This window comes from Nelumbo lutea, chromosome 2 (genome assembly GCF_056320005.1).
Source record: "Nelumbo lutea isolate HS-2025 chromosome 2, American lotus-T2T, whole genome shotgun sequence".
In the NCBI taxonomy this organism is placed as follows: Eukaryota; Viridiplantae; Streptophyta; class Magnoliopsida; order Proteales; family Nelumbonaceae; genus Nelumbo; species Nelumbo lutea.
This window is the reverse complement of record NC_142685.1, coordinates 69,680,266-69,696,406: the sequence shown is the minus strand read 5'-3', so window position 1 is coordinate 69,696,406 and position 16,141 is coordinate 69,680,266. Positions and strand designations below refer to the sequence as shown.

The 16,141-nt window shown below is 35.1% G+C and overlaps 1 protein-coding gene across 1 annotated transcript; it reads left to right on the top strand.

Moving 5' to 3' along the window:
* Nucleotides 1–5,349: 5,349 nt before the first annotated feature.
* LOC148871411 (DNAJ heat shock N-terminal domain-containing protein) lies at nucleotides 5,350–14,999 on the top strand. The gene is made up of 6 exons (XM_088973601.1): nucleotides 5,350–5,830; nucleotides 6,089–6,185; nucleotides 6,280–6,369; nucleotides 13,547–13,612; nucleotides 14,082–14,150; nucleotides 14,519–14,999. The coding sequence occupies exons 1-6, from the start codon at nucleotides 5,481–5,483 to the stop codon at nucleotides 14,654–14,656; spliced, it is 810 nt and encodes a 269-aa protein (XP_088829727.1). The 5' UTR covers nucleotides 5,350–5,480; the 3' UTR covers nucleotides 14,657–14,999.
* Nucleotides 15,000–16,141: the final 1,142 nt, after the last annotated feature.

The following is a 16,141-nucleotide window of genomic DNA, read 5'->3' as shown; positions in this document are numbered from 1 at the left end:
TTTTATTAATTTTTCTTTTTATTAATATTTATCGAATTTAATTAATTATATTAAATTTTTATTTTTCAATGGAATTTAAGTTCATTAGTAAAAGTTAATGATAAAACTAATAATTTTTAGATAGTTTTGTATTAGTTTTATATTAATTTTAAATGGATATTAGTTTTATATTATTACTTTTTATTAATTTATTTTTTTATTATATTAATAAAAATGTTTTTGTCAACAATAATAATTAATAATTGTTTTATCTTATTTAAGTAATTTAATAAATTATTTTTACTATGGTTAATTAATTTTTATTATTTCAAATGGAATATAAGTGGATTTAGTTTTTATGATATTTTGTTCAATGTTTTCAACTTGCATTGACTTAAAGGATTAAACCATTTGAACCATCACTTAACCTTATTTTTAATTTTGGGTTTCCTAAAACCTATTATTTTGTCAAAAAACTGTTGATTTGGTCAAAACCCATTCAACCTAGGTGGTTGGATCATTGACCCTTTTGATATAGTCTTTGGGTCATGGGTTACAACATACAATGTATTGAAAAAACTTGTAGAGAATTTAACTTTGTGCTCAATTGCCTAATTGGAGTGATCTTTTTTTATTTTATTTTGGATAACTTTTCACGATCTTTACAACCCCACTAAAAAAAAAGCTCATTTGTGGTCTCAAATTTTAATTTTCAGCTCTTTTATTTAAATAACTAAAAACTAAAATAAAAGTACAAATTGAACATAAAACAATATACATACAGATGGATGATGTGTTGTCCAACCCAAATAGTTGACCATTGACTTGTGGCCTAGAGGCAAAAATTATTCAGCCTCTAAGTCAATTTTTAAAACACTAGTTTTATTTGTTGAGTGAATTAAATAATATTTATTCTAAAATATAAATTACTTAATTAATTATCTTTTAAATTGAAATAGAACTATAGATTATTTAACCTAAAAATATGTCATTGAATATCTCCATTTCAATATAATTATTTTTATTGATAATTATAACTTAATTTGAATATATCTAATGTATATAAAATTATAGTTAAAATGAAATAGATATAGGCATAGGTAAAGTTAAATCAATTTTAGGCAATTTAATGGAGTAATGAAGAGTGAAGAGAAATAATGGCATAATTAATGACAAGATATAATTAAAGGAGTTAACGAGAAAGAGGAGAGGGAGTTAATGATAAATCATAAATCTTATTGACCACTTGAGTTATTTTGTTCAATTTTAAAATGAAAAAAAAAATAAAAATAAAAAACAGAAAAAAATAAGTGTTTCTCAAAAATAACCAAAAAGGAGGGAAGTGCACAACTTAACACATTCCATTTTAATATATATAGATATACATTTGTGGTGTTACAAACTGATGGAATGGAATTAGGTGTACCTAACAAATTTGAGTCATTAATAATCAAATTTGAATCGGATTATCGATCATCAACAAATCGAACTAAAAGTACTAATATTATTATAAAATATATAAATAAAATAAACCAAAAAATAAGTTTAATATTGTATGTCATGGATAAGATGATTGGAAAATGACATTTTGCCTTTTGGGTAGAGGTGTAAATTGGGCCGTGCTGCCTGTGGCTTGGTATGATTTTGAGCTGGGCCTAACCTGACCTAATGATCCATAGGCCATGCCACAGCACGGCACAATTGTATGGGTCGTGCCAAGCTTGGGGTTTCAGGATGGCGGGCCAGGTCAGTAGAGTCTGCACTGTCATGCCATGTTGCCTGTGGTCCATGGGTTGAAACGGCTCAGCCTGCGACATGACCCATATCTACTTATCTACCATCTACATGTTAGGTCTTTCTTCTTTGAATTTTCAAAATTCTACCATCTACATGTTAGGTCTTTCTTCTGTCCCTTTGCCTTCTTTCATTAGTCAATCCACCCATCTCCCTCTCTATCTAACTTGTTGATATGATATGATACGCCCCGTATGGTTTAAAGTATCGATACGTCGTATCGTATCTTTTGAAAATGATACAATCCTAAATGCATATTTCCAGTGTTTCAGAACCCCAACTTTTTTAATTAAAAAAAAAACATGTTTTTAGTTTCCCAAAAAACCAAACTTTGAAAAAAAAACTGAAAAAAAGAGTTTCGGGCATTTCTAAGTACCGATATGATACTGCTGAAACGTGTATCGTATGATACTTTGAACCTTAATTTGATATACTCTAGAGGGTAGAATTTAAAGTTGAAAGAACTTGTTGGACTATAGTTTATTCGTCAGTGAAAGTGAAACAAAGACATCGGAATTCCTGCCGATGTTTGGTGGTTCTGAAGCATTATCAAAAGACGTGAATCTTTTGTTTCCTTCTCCCTTTAAGAATTTGGAGGAACTACAGTCAAAGAGCAGAGAAGCCATGGATTCAGACTCCACCTTCATCATCATCAGTAGCACATAACTAACAAGAGCTAGGTGCTGGTATACCAAGTTCATTGTTTGCGTTTTTTATTGGTTTTGGCTGCATTTAGCATTCCTTATTTTAAGGATTTATCTCATTTTTGCAGTTAAAAATTCAGTATTCACGGGGACATTTTAACTACAAAAAAGAGATAAATCCTTAAAATATGGAATGCCAAATGTAATCTTAGCACCAACTTAAGAATCCTACTCGTTTAGAGCTTTTCTATAAGAACTCTGCTCTTCAACTGAGAATCCTATCCATTCAGACCGTGAAGGCAGCAAGGTTGGGGAACATCTTATGCACAATTGATTACCTCAATCAGCCTTTCTTTCAATTCATCGACATTCGGATAAATCGGATATCATAATAGGTCAAATTCAGATATTATATTCTGTTGTCTTCTTAATTGACATTCAGATAAATCGAATATCATTATGACCTCACTGGATTTGAAAAATATTTGAATTTGATTGATTATTTAACTATTATAATTTATATATAGAATAATTAAATTATATAAGTAATTTATATATTTTATATACTTATTAATTATTTAAAATAATTAATCATAAAATATTCTAATATTTAATTGAATTAGAATTCAAATATTAATTTTCAATATCTATTAAATATTAAATTGATTTGAATATCTAATTTTTTAATCGTATTCGAATTCGGATATTGCCTAATTCAATTCGACTTTCGATCGTTTACACCCCTACATAGACTTAGGGTAGTTTGAGGTTTTTGAAACATGCAATAACAATCACATGAGAATCTTTTCAACCAGGAAATGTGGGGGGATTTGAGAGTTTAGGATAGGTCTTTGTTATAAATGAAAATTTTCAGATATCTAATATTTGAAAAATGTACAAACTGTTTATGTTTAGGTCTAAACACAAACTTTACTCAGATAAAATGTCTAAAATGGCAAGACATGATCCATCATGTCACAATAGACACGTTCAAGAGCCTAGCCAAAGTCCTAAATGGTCAAACTTTTGGAAATGTCCTTGTTGCCCCTTCTTTTAAACCCAATTAGGTTCGGGTTCATTGAAGAAGAAATAAAGGAGGAAAGATGAAGAGGAGGGAAACCCAAAAGAGCTCCCTGTAAGGTTTAAATGGTCATTGAATTTATTAGTAGATGAAACTCATTTATTTTGCAAAAAGACGTATACCAAAAGAGCTCCCTGTAAGGTTTAAATGATACCAGTTGATTTTGGTTATACATTTTTCCGATATCATGTCTTTCTACCTTTCTATTATCATGCTCAAACACAAAATATCAGTAAAATTGGTTTGAACTTTATATGTTTAATAGGGATTATCCTAGCTGAAGATTTTACGCTACATTGAACTTATGTCGTTGATTCGAGTCCATTCAAAATTTAATAACTAAACCTCGACCCAAGCCTATCCAAGTTGAAGCCTAAATTTTTTACTAAAATAGTCATAGGTTCAAAGTCTCCCAAAAGTAGAGGTGCAAAATGGACCATGTTGGTTGGCATGGCACAGTTTGCGTGCGGCCCGTAGGCCATCCCGGGCCATCCTCCCTCCCTTGGGATATTTTGGGGGTCAGCCCAATATGGCCCATAGCTCGAACCCACACGGGCCCATGTCGGGCCACGGGCCGGGCTGGTCTGTCAGTCAAACCTTGGGCCAGGCTGGGCTATGGGCCGGGCCAAAGTTATTTACTTAAAAATTTGAAAATAAAAAACTTAAATTTTTAATTTTATATGAATTTTGATGTATACAATTGCTTATATATATACAATAATTAAATAAAATAGTATAATAAAATTGAAAACAAATATATATATATATAGTAAAATTCCTAATTAGTACCTTGTACTTTGGCTCGAGTGACAAAATGTGACAATCCAATACCTATTGTTAACCAGTCCGTTAATCAGCTGTTAAGTGACATTTGAAAAGTCAAAAATGTCCTAAGAATGCCATCTAATTCTCTTTATCAATCATCTAAACATTGACAATAAAATGAACAGTCCCAAATTCTAGATTCTTCTGAACAACCACCAACTTTTTTGAATAGAAGAGGCTAGGATTTGGGACTATTTAGTTTTTTGTCAATGTTTAGATGGTTGATAAAGAGAATTAGATGGCATTCAATGGGCATTTTTGACTTTTCAAATATCACTACTTGGTGATAGGTACTGGGTTGTCACATTTTGAAAGTTCGACTACTGGATTGTCGCATATGTAGAAGTGGGAAGCTTCCATTATCGATCTATTCCTAAAAATGTAGAAAATTAGGGGTGAGCACTATTCGGTTAAAACAAAAAAAAACGGAACTAAAAATTTTGGTTTTGGTTTGTTTGGTTCAATTTGTTCAGTTTTTGGTTAATTTGGTTTGATTAATTTGGCTTTTGAATATCTCGGTTTCGATTTTTAGAATTACAAATTTGGTTAATCAAATAAACCAAAATAACCAAAAGTCGAATTGAAAATTTTAGTTTTGGTTATTTCGGTTTTTCTAAAATTTGGTTTCGGTTTTTGTTTTTTAAGTTTAGTTTTTAAAATTTCAATTTATTTGGTTTGTTTTTTAATCGAATAAACCAAATGTTCACCCCAACATAAAATGCAAAAGCAGTTATCCACAACCACTTCTACCTACATTTTCAATCAATCTCAGTTAATCATTAATTATTATGATAATGATTATAATAATTAAGAAATTTTAATTATAATAATTATTATGATAATAAATTCATTAATTAAATACTTAATAATAACAACAATAATTAATTAACTAAATATTACAATATAAATAATCTTTAAAAAAATAATAATAATAATAAATTAGACTTTTTTATTTAAATAAAATAAAAATTATCAAAAAATACGAACCCCGTACTTAGTATGGGGTCATTCTCTATAGAAAGAATAATACAATCATACACGAGTAACCTGAGGGCTTCGTAGTTAACATTGCCAATGAGTAATGTCGAACCGCGACTATGTTCCGGTGTTCTTAGAAATCAAGCTTCTCGACATCGAACACCTTCAAAACCCTAAAAATGTCGAACAGAAAGTTATGGACTTCGGCTCTCTGCATACTGCACAGAAGATTGTATTCAAGTCCTCGTTTCTCAGCTGGTTTTCATCTCAATCTCGAATCTACTAGTGTTTTCTCATGCTCTCCTTATCATGCTGGCAAATCTATTGTTTCTGGAAGCTGCAAGGGTGGTTTCATGGCAAATTTTAAGTTTTCCGTCAGGGGTTTCTGCTCGGAGCCAGTGGTCGGAAGTGTGGGTAAATGCTGGAACTGTGGCACTCTGGCCATGTCGAAGCCATTTCTAGCTTGTGAGTCATGTAAAAGCGTTCAACCAGTTGATCCATCCATCGATTATTTTCAGATATTTGGGTTGTAAGTATCCAAAAAAGAATTGCCGGTTTAGCTCTGTTGATTTGCTTGATTCTTTGAACATTGTGAATCATGTCATCAAGGGAATCTAGGATTTAGTTGCAATATCTGCACATATACTTCTAATTTTTTGGATATATCTATCAATATCTCAATGATCATTATACCAAATCACCATTTTTTCATGAATTGGGTAACAAAATATAGAATTATAAAAAGGAAACCGTGTTTTGAATAACTCATACTTTTAAATTTGAACAGGGAGAAAGAGTATGATGTAAAGGTAGACAATCTTGAGAGCAAGTACAAAGATTGGCAAAAGAAATTGCATCCTGATTTAGTTCACTCAAAATCTGAGGTTTATTTGGACGAGTTCCAAATTTCTTCTTTTTCAAATTGTGGTCTCTCTTGTTTTTTATTTCCTATTTTTTATTTTATTTATTTTCTCATAGAAAGAGAGAGAATATGCTGCTGAGCAGTCTGCTCGGGTAATTGATGCCTATTACACTCTTAGCAAGCCACTGTCAAGGGCAATATACATGGTAAGGCTTGTTATTGTCAGTCTCTATCCTTTGTTATTTGTTAATGACCCCCATCAAGAAAATACAGATTGTAGACTTGGAGAAACCTTAGAGGTTCTTGTTGTGATGTCAGTTTTTATATGTTATGCTTTAATTATGGGAAAGACAGTATTGCAACAGTTTTATTTTCTTTTGTTACTAGTCTGAGGTAGTAGATTGTTGCTATTGTGGAGAGGTACCAGCTCGTGCCCCTCCTTTGGGAAGGCTGTATTGTAATATCGTATTGATTTTATTGAATAAAATTCAATCATTTATAAAAAAAAAAGAGGTAAGGTAATAAATTCATTAAAAGGAAAATAAAATACCCTGTACAACTAGATGCTATAACAGGGGAACATACAATGAATTAAGCCACTATCCTTCAGCATTAATAAACAGATTTACAAAATCAAAGTAGGAACTATGGTTTGAACTGTTTAAGTTGATCTGAGCTGAATACCATGAGAATAATTTGCCCACAACTTTATGCCATACATCCTCCACTTGACTACTTTTGTTGTGAAAAATTCTTGAGTTCCTTTCCTGCCATATCAACCACCACACAATTCCTGGAATCATTTGCCAAACAGCCTTCCTTCTTTTGCTCAAACCTTGAATGTATCACCCCTTACAGAAGCTTTCCACTGAGTTCGAACAACATCCCTTAAGGGCAAACCAGTTGTAGACCTTCACCCAAATCTTATAAGAGAACTCAGTGTAATAACAAATGGTCGATGGATTCATCCACCCTGTTACATAGGATACACACTGGCAAGTCAATTTCTACACCCCTCTTCATTAGATTGTCTTTAGTCTGAAGCTTCTTGAGGAAAGCCAGCCAGATGAAGAATGCAATTTTTGAAGGAATGACTTTGCACCAGATTATTTTCATAGGGAAATCTTGATCTTCCTCCTTAGTGAACCTGTTATAAAATGAACTGACTGAAAACTGTTTGCTCTTCCCATCCTGCCACACTCTTCTATCATCACTGGTATAGTCAATACTGGTACCATGAAGCTTCTGCAGCAGCCGAGTGTAATGGTCAATCTTCCAATCATTTAAAGATCTCCTGAGAAGAATGTTCCACACACAGTTGCCGTTGGAGATCTGCATATACTCCACCACTTTTGCTTCCTTGTCCAATGCTAATGCAAATAACTCAAGGAATTCATCTTTCAGAATGCTACCTTCACACCAGCAGTCCTTCCAAAACCTGACTTTGGTTCCTTCCCCCACCTCAACGCTGACTTCCTTACTGAAAGAACTGTAAATTCTCTCAATCCCTTTCCAAACTGAACATTCTTAAGTTTGACTTGCTTCACCTGGATCCCAACCCCCACTTCTTAGATTATATTTTGCTTTTATGACTCTTATCCATGTTCTTGTTGGCCAAATCTCCAAAGGCCAAAACCACTTACCAAGGAGGGCAATGTTCAGATCTTTCAATCTTCTAATCCCTAATCTGCCATTTTTCTTATGCTCGCATACCTTTCCCCAATTTACAAGATGAACCTTCTTATCCTCCTGCCATCCCTTCCATAAGAAATCCCTCATTTTCTTTTCAATGGAGACTGCCGTCCTGGATGGAATTGGGTACATGGATGAAAGGTAATCCGGAATAGAAGACATCACACTCTTAATTATTGTGAGTTTACCCCCTTTTGATAAGTATTTGGACTTCCAAGATGCCAATTTCTTATCCACCCTCTCTATTATAGGCTCCCAAATAGATTTTGCATTGCATTTTGCTTCTAGAGGCATGCCCAAATATTTTATGGGTAATTTTCCCACCTTGCAACCATTAACTATCTGCCCATCTTTGCAAATCCCTCACCTCTCCAAGAGCCGCCACATCACTTTTATGGATATTTAAGTGAAGTCTAGAGGCTTCTTCGAACCATCATAAGGTTTCCATGGAGTACTGCAATTGCTCGCTAGAGGCATCACAGAAAAAAACAGAGTCATCAGCAAACTGAAGTAGAGGAGCCTCTAACCTTTCCTCCCCTACTGTAAAACCCTCCAGAAAACCACCCTTAACTGCTCTCAAAACGACAGAACCAACTGACCCATTGCTTCCATCACACACAAAAACAACAAAAGGGATAGAGGTTCCCCTTGTCTCAAACCCCTTGAACTCTTAAACTGACCACATGCCACTCCATGGACTAAAATTGAGAATGAAGGAGTAAGTTATGCATACTTTCATCCAGTTTCTCCATTTGGATTTAAAACAGTCTCCTCAACATGTAATCCAGAAATTCCCAATTTACCAGGTCATATGCTTTTTCCAAATCCATCTTACACAACAAGCCAGCTCTCCCACTTCCTAACCAAGAGTCTATGATTTCATTTTCCACCAAGACCCCATCTATCAATTGTCTTCCTTCAATAAATGCCCCTTGGAAATCAGAAATTATCATGCTCATTACTGGTTTCAGTCTTCTAGCTAAAACTTTGTACAAAATTTTGTAAATACTCCCAATGAGGCTAATTGGCCAAAAGTCTTTCAAGCATTCTGCTCCTTTTTTCTTGGGTACAAAGTGATAAATTAGAATTTAAACTTCTTTTCCCAAGCTGCAGAAGAGTGAAATTCTGTGAAAACTTTCATAACATCCTCCTTTAGAAAACCCCAGCATCTGTTGAAAATTTTCATTGTAAAATCATCAGGCCCAGGAGATTTATCTCCTTCGATCTCATTTATAGCCTCCCACACCTCTTGTTCAGTGAAATTTCTTTCCAAAATTCTATCTTGATCATCTGATATACCTCTGAACTCCAAACCATCCAGCTTTGGCCTGCTTTTCCAGTTCTCCTTATACAGATTGTAGAAGAACTGCTTTGCAGCCATTTTAATGCCTGTATCCACTTCTACTGCTTCCCCATCCACCACCAGGTTTTTAATTGTGTTCTCACGCAGTCTAGAATTTGCCATTTTATGGAAAACCAGATATTTTTATCCCCCTCCTTCAGCCAAAGACATTTAGATGCAAGGTTCTAAATATTGATACACCCAATAGCCGGTAGGGGCATATCGGGCAGTATCGATTCTGTTTTTTTTTTTAACTTTTTTTTTTTCAAATCTGGTTCAGGGGGCCAGTTTAAGGTTCCTCCACCCCCTGAACCGGTCAAAACCCTGATACACCCTCTGTAGGGGCGTATCAGGGTGCTCCTGATACTATATATATCGGCCGACACCGACCGATACGTAACGATTTTTTTAACCTTGTTTAGATGTGTTGACTACAACAAATTGGAAATATCCAATATATCTGGTATTCGTGAGTACAAAAGATTTTATGTAAGTAGCATATGGAAAGGTTAACCCATTTTGATGCCATGATTATGACATTTGGGGAGACAGGGACATGGTCAATCAGTGATTTAAAAGGTGCACCTAGGCACACAGGCGAGGCGCATTTTAGGGTATGTGCCTCGCCCAGGTCCTAGGCGCATCCCTTTCAAAAGGCGCACCTGGTGCGCCTAGTCATGCGCTTGATCAGTGATTTAAAAGGCACACCTAGGCGCACTGGCGAGGCGCATTTTAGGGTAGGCGCCTCTCCCAAGTTAGGTGCAGCCCTTTCAAAAGGCACACGACTGGTGCGCCTAGGCATGCGCCTTGCACCTCAGCCCAAGCATGTGCCTTTTAAAATTCTGCGCTTTTTGCTTTTTTTTACCCTAACAACTGGGTAGGGGGCTTCGCCCCCGAACCCCGGTGCCATGCCCCTCAAGGCAAGCCCAAACAAGTACATGTTAGGGTCTTAAATTCTTAGTTCGCTTGCTCACAAAAGCTTCGAGAACCCCCTTTTTGGTAATGTTGTTCATTCATTCATCCTACTAAAATATCTTCTTAAAAAGAAATTAAAGTTATAAAATCATTGTTTTTTGTGTGGGAACTAAGAATTTAAGACCCTAACATGGACTTATTTGGCTTGCCTCGAGGGGCGTGGTGCAAAGGCGACACATAGAATCAAGAATGCAATATGTTTTGCATCACATTAGCTACTTGAAGTAATGCAATTGAGGAAAAAAAGAGATTGTGGGTTTTACATGCTCGAAAATGCTTTATATGTTTGCTTTTATTTTTAAATTTTCATTTTAATACGCTTTACATGTTATGTTTATGTATTTTAATTTTAGATAATATGTTTTTTAAAACATTTATTTTAAAATTTAAGTTTATATTTTTATTAACATTATGTTTAATATTTTTTGCATTTTTTATAATTTTTTTTACTTTTTTTTAGATTATTTTTTTGTAATTTTGCACCTTGCTTCAAAAAGGCGCGCACCTTGCCTTGCGCCTCAAGCACAAATTGGCCCTTGCACTTTCAAAACACTATGGTCAATAAATTACTTAAAGAATTTTACTATAGGACCATTATGACTAGTAAAGTTGGGAAATTGAACTATAACGGGATAAACTAGTGAAGTGTATCTTGAAATCTTAATGGGGCATTTTTGTGTCATCTTATGGATATGGGTGGAGTTGAAATAATTCAGGGACATCTGTTTGTATATGGCATAAAGTTATTCAACATCAATTAAGAAGATGGATTGAGAGTAGACTTGACCCATAATATAATAGAAGTTTCCATTTAGACAATAAGTTTGATCCTTTTGTAGATTCAAAATTTCAAATAAGCTTGACTATTTTCAGTGATTTTTTTGGTAGTAAAATGAAATTTCATTACCAAGGGTATATAAGTCATGAATAAGTTGCTGACATTTTTGGAAATGTTGAGGGATCTCAATTGATTTTTCAAGTAGGATCAAGTTAGTGTTTCAAAATTGGTTTGGAACACCATTCTAGCAGCTGTACTTTGGGCCATGGTTTTCAAAACCGGACCGAACTGGATGGTCGGACCGGAAAAACCGGGAACACCTGGCCGGTTCCATTTTCCCCCAGAACCGTTGATTTTGGTCAGAAAACCGCTGACCCAGCCGGTTAACCGTTCGAACGGTTTTGACCGTTTTTCAATTTTTTTAATTTTTTTGTCAGAACGGGCCGACCATTTGGGTCTAATGGTCGGACCGTTCGAACCAGTAACCAGACCCCTGACCGGTTCGGTCACTGTTTCGGTTTTAAAAACCATGCTTTGGGCTATTTGGACTGAGAGAAATAACAGAATTTTCCATGGTAAAACTAAAAGTCCAGATGAAATTGTGCAGAAAGCTGTGGGCAACTTATTGTCTTGGGTGTCGGTGACGGAGGAATTTAAACATCAGAATTTGTGCCTGTTGTTTTGTTCTCAGTCTTGGATGAGATTGTAATCTGAGGTCGTCCTAGGCAGCCTTTAATGGCCTGGGCTCTATTGTAATGTTTCTTTGAATGAATAAATTACCTTACCTTTTACAAATATATATATATATACATACCTTAGGTGCACTTTTGGTTAACAAGCAAGGCTCATTTTGTGGGGTGTGCATTGACTGAATGCTGAATCCAAGTGCACCTCTCTTGGCTTGTGGGGTGTGCATTGCCTAAATTTTTTGAAGGGTAAAAGACTTGAACCTCCCCTGAAGTTTAAGATAAATTACTTATACCTTCCCTGAGATTTTTGAAAGGATTTAAACCTCCCTTGTCATAAAAAGATACCATTACATTTAACGGAATCAATGAAAAGACTTCAATGCCCTTCATTATTCTTTAAATTAAAAAAAAATCGAAGAACCAGGATGGATGGCTCTACTGATAAATGAGGTAGTTGTGACTACAAAGTGATAAATAAGAAATCTTCTAAACCCACAACATCACAAAATCAACAGAACAACAATTGGACCCTTCATTTTATATTAATTGTTTTGTTTTAGGCTCCTCTACTTTGTTATCATCGTTGATGGGTTTGAATTTGATGGCTATTGAGCAGAGAGATTGGTGAAGTTAAGGTTTGAGTGCTTTAACAAATGGGTTGAGGTGTCAGAGTTCAAGTGCAGGTGCAGAAGTCTGCATAGAGCACAGGTTCTGAGACTAGAATGGGATATGGGTTAAGATGCACAGCATATACTTTATTTCAAGGTTATGGGTTGAGATACAATTTCCAAGGCTAACCCTATGATCAAGTCAAACTAGATTAACATGTTCTGGGACTAGAACAGAAGGCTTCAGTCCACTCGTTTCATCTTTATTTGCAAATGATACTTTATTCTCTCTTTAAATTGAAACCAGAAGGATTCAATAATGATTTGATATTCCTTTTCTTAGTGGAAGTAGAAATTGAATAACATGGTTTTGTTAATTGAGAAATAATTTTTTACTAAAATAAGGGTCCAGGAATTATTAAGGTGGAAATTCATGGAACAATTTGGTGTTAGTTTGTTGCAGAACACTGGTCATCTTCATTGTTAACTTTCGGTCATTTCTGGTATGACGTTTTATGGAACAATGGAGGGGTATTGTTTGGTGCTTGGATGTCACATTCTGTTCGGTAGTATGGGAGGTTGGGGTTCTTCTATTGTAGTAGTGTTATTCCTCCTCTTCGTTTTTTCAATGCAAATGCAATCATACTTAATCTGTGAAGTTATCTTCTTTTTCCATCCAATTCTGAGATTTATATAGAGAAAATGATGGGGCTTGGGAGATAAAAACAGGGGATTCACCAGGATTTTTGATGAAATAAAATGCATACCATCTCCGGTGGCAAGAAAATGGTTCCTAAACACAGGAGGAATACACTCTTACAATTTCCAGTGTTTCTGAATCATGGACAAAGGGCAAATTTGGGATTTTAAAAACATTTCAGGCACAAGTTATATAATATACAAACGATCTTGATGGGTTTTTATGGGGGGGAGGTCTTTGTTCAATGACATCATCCAACAGGGGAGGTCTCAGTCCATTTTGAAAAAAGAAGGGTGGTCTTAGTATTTAGTATAAAATCAGGGGAAGTTCAAGTCTTTTACCCTTTCTTGAAATAGTTTCTTTTATTTTTTCCCAAAACTGGCACCTCACTTCCTTCAGGCATGCATCACACCTTGTGCCTTGGGCTCTAGGAACTCCTTGCACTTCAGTTGCAGTTCTCATTTTTTAAACACTGCAATTTAATTACTTGCTGAACTTGTCTTCTAAATTTCTGTTTGTCTTTGTATTTTATCCTCACCTAGTCTCTATTCTCATGAATGGAAAATGATAATGCTTACATTCCTTTTGGCTTTTGACAGTTGAAACTTGAAGGTGTACATGTGGATGAAGAAAAAACCATTTCAGAACCAGATTTTCTAGCAGAGGTAATTTGAATGATGCTGACCTTCCTTTTTTGTCTGAATTGGTTGACTTGGTTCCTTTGATGCTATTGGCTTGTTCCCTCTCAACTTGGTTGTTACATGTATGGCTAACAAATGAAATGCATGCCACCATCAAGAGAGACCACATATGCAAACAGAAAACTTAAAATCAAATCCTTGAGCTCAACAATTTTAGTGAACCAAAAGCAATAGCCATTTAATGATGCATCCTGGGTTATCTGAATTTTACACTACAAGCTGTTGGAATAACACAAAAAAGTCCCATTAAGGGAAAAAAAAAAAACTTTAAAATTTGAATGCTATTTGAAGAATAGTGGAACGATTACAGATATTTTGATGTGTTTCGTATATGTAATTGTACCAAGGTGGGTTGGGGCTCAGTATAAAAAAAAAAAAATTATTTTTCGGTTTTGATAACTTCCATTGCTGAGTTTTAACAAATTTGTTTCAGATTATGGAAGTCAGAGAAGCTGTTGAAGAGGCAGAAGACTCTCAGGCATTAAACCAAATCCAGCATCAGGTGAAATTGGCTGAATTTTCCAAAATAAACAGCTCATTATCAATTTCTGTGATCATGCAAGTGGTTGGAGTAGATACTGGCCCCACTGAAGACTGAACCACATGGTGATTGTGGCTATATGATTGGTTAAATATGGTGGATGGTCTAAAAGAGGCCATTGAGGCCAGATGTTAAAATCACCCATCCAAATTAACCGATTGAAAAATCCATTATGAAGATCCTTTTCAAAATAATAATAAAGGCACCATATTCAATTGATATAAAAAAGGCCTCTTTTTCCCATTCCACAATTATGTATTAATTTAATTTAAATGGGATATATGCAGCTTGTATTTACCATCTTTTTTCCCCTTTTCCATCTTATCCAGATGCAAGGGAAACTAGAAAGGTGGTCCAAATCCTTTGCAAATGCATTCAAGAACCAAGAATACGAGGCTGCCATAACTTCAATTCAGAGGATGACTTACTACGAGCGTGTGAAGGAAGAGATTCTAAAGAAGATGTGATAGGTAATCCACTCAGTAATATGTTGGCTAAAGGCCTAAAGCAGTGACTAAAAGGCCATTGGATACCCAATGTTGGTCCCAGCAATCTAGGGTCTAGGGTCTTGGGAGGGGTAGATTGAATGTGGTACTAACCTTCGGCATTGTTTTGTAAAAGTGGCCACTCTCAGACTCAAACCTCACACTTGCTGGTCTGAGATTTTACCATTACACCGAGTAATGCCTCAAAATTAATGACTAGATCATGTTATTCTTTTGCCCCTTTTTTCTTTGTTAACAATGTTAAATTGTCTTTTCAACATGTATTTAAGATATATTAATGCAAATAGTCATTTATTTCTTTAAAGTATTACTTTTTTAGTATTTGGTGATACGCCCAAATCCCCCATAGGGGCCATTTGAATAGCACGGCACAACGCTAACAACCCCCTCCCCAAAGTTGGCAGCAGAGGGAATCGAATACTCGTCTCTACTGAAAGCCTGGAACAAACCAGCTAACGTAACAACTGAACAACTCATTAGGCTGCATTTGGAAGGGATTTAAAATTTACATCGGTTCGGTTTTATAGGCGTTTGGAAGGAGCGTGTAATTATGATTGACGTAAAACTCCACTTTGGTTCAGTTTTGTGTGCATTTGGACAGAGGAGTTTTACATCGTGAATCGATGTAAAATTTCATCAAACATAAAGTTTTACATCAATAATTGATGTAAATACAACATCGATTTTATCGATGTAAAACTTTATACTTTTTTTATCAAGATTTTCAAAATGTAACAGTTACTTATTATGCGGTTTAATGTAAAACGTCATCAGTGTATTTTTATATTGATAATGTTTTACACCGGATCCAAACGAAGCCTTAATTGGCTAAATAATTACTGAGACAATATTCTGGATATAACCTCAATCTTTTGGGCTCTCTTTTATTCAAAATCTATTTGTGCATAACTTTCTTGATAAGTAAAGAAATGATTTATTAATTCATCAAACCAGAAAATTATACAATGAGTCTTCCCAAAGGGAGGTGTGAGATGCAGCCTTAGTTACAAATCAGATAACAATTGAGCCCAAAAATAATCACCCATCTCATTGGCCAACCTCCTTTGCCAAAGAATCCTCAGCAATTGATCGTTTAAATCTTCTCACAACCTTCCTATTAACCATCCAACTACCATCTTGGAATTCCCCTCAATTGTCAATCTGTCCTCATTCAGCTGTCTCGCGGACTGCTCACACTGCAATGCCGCTTCAAAATGGGCATAGATAGAGTCCCCTATTCCTACTAGGCCCGAGTATAAAACAATTATATGCCCTCCCACATCCTTGAAAATACCCCTATTCCTGACAATCCTGGGTTTCCAAGGCTGTTTCCATGAAAGTTTAGTTTTATTTGGATCCAAGGTTCAGAAACAGACTATGTCATAACAATGGCCATTATTAGAGATTGCCTAAATTCCTAACCACCCTTAGGATTGCCAAAGCTGA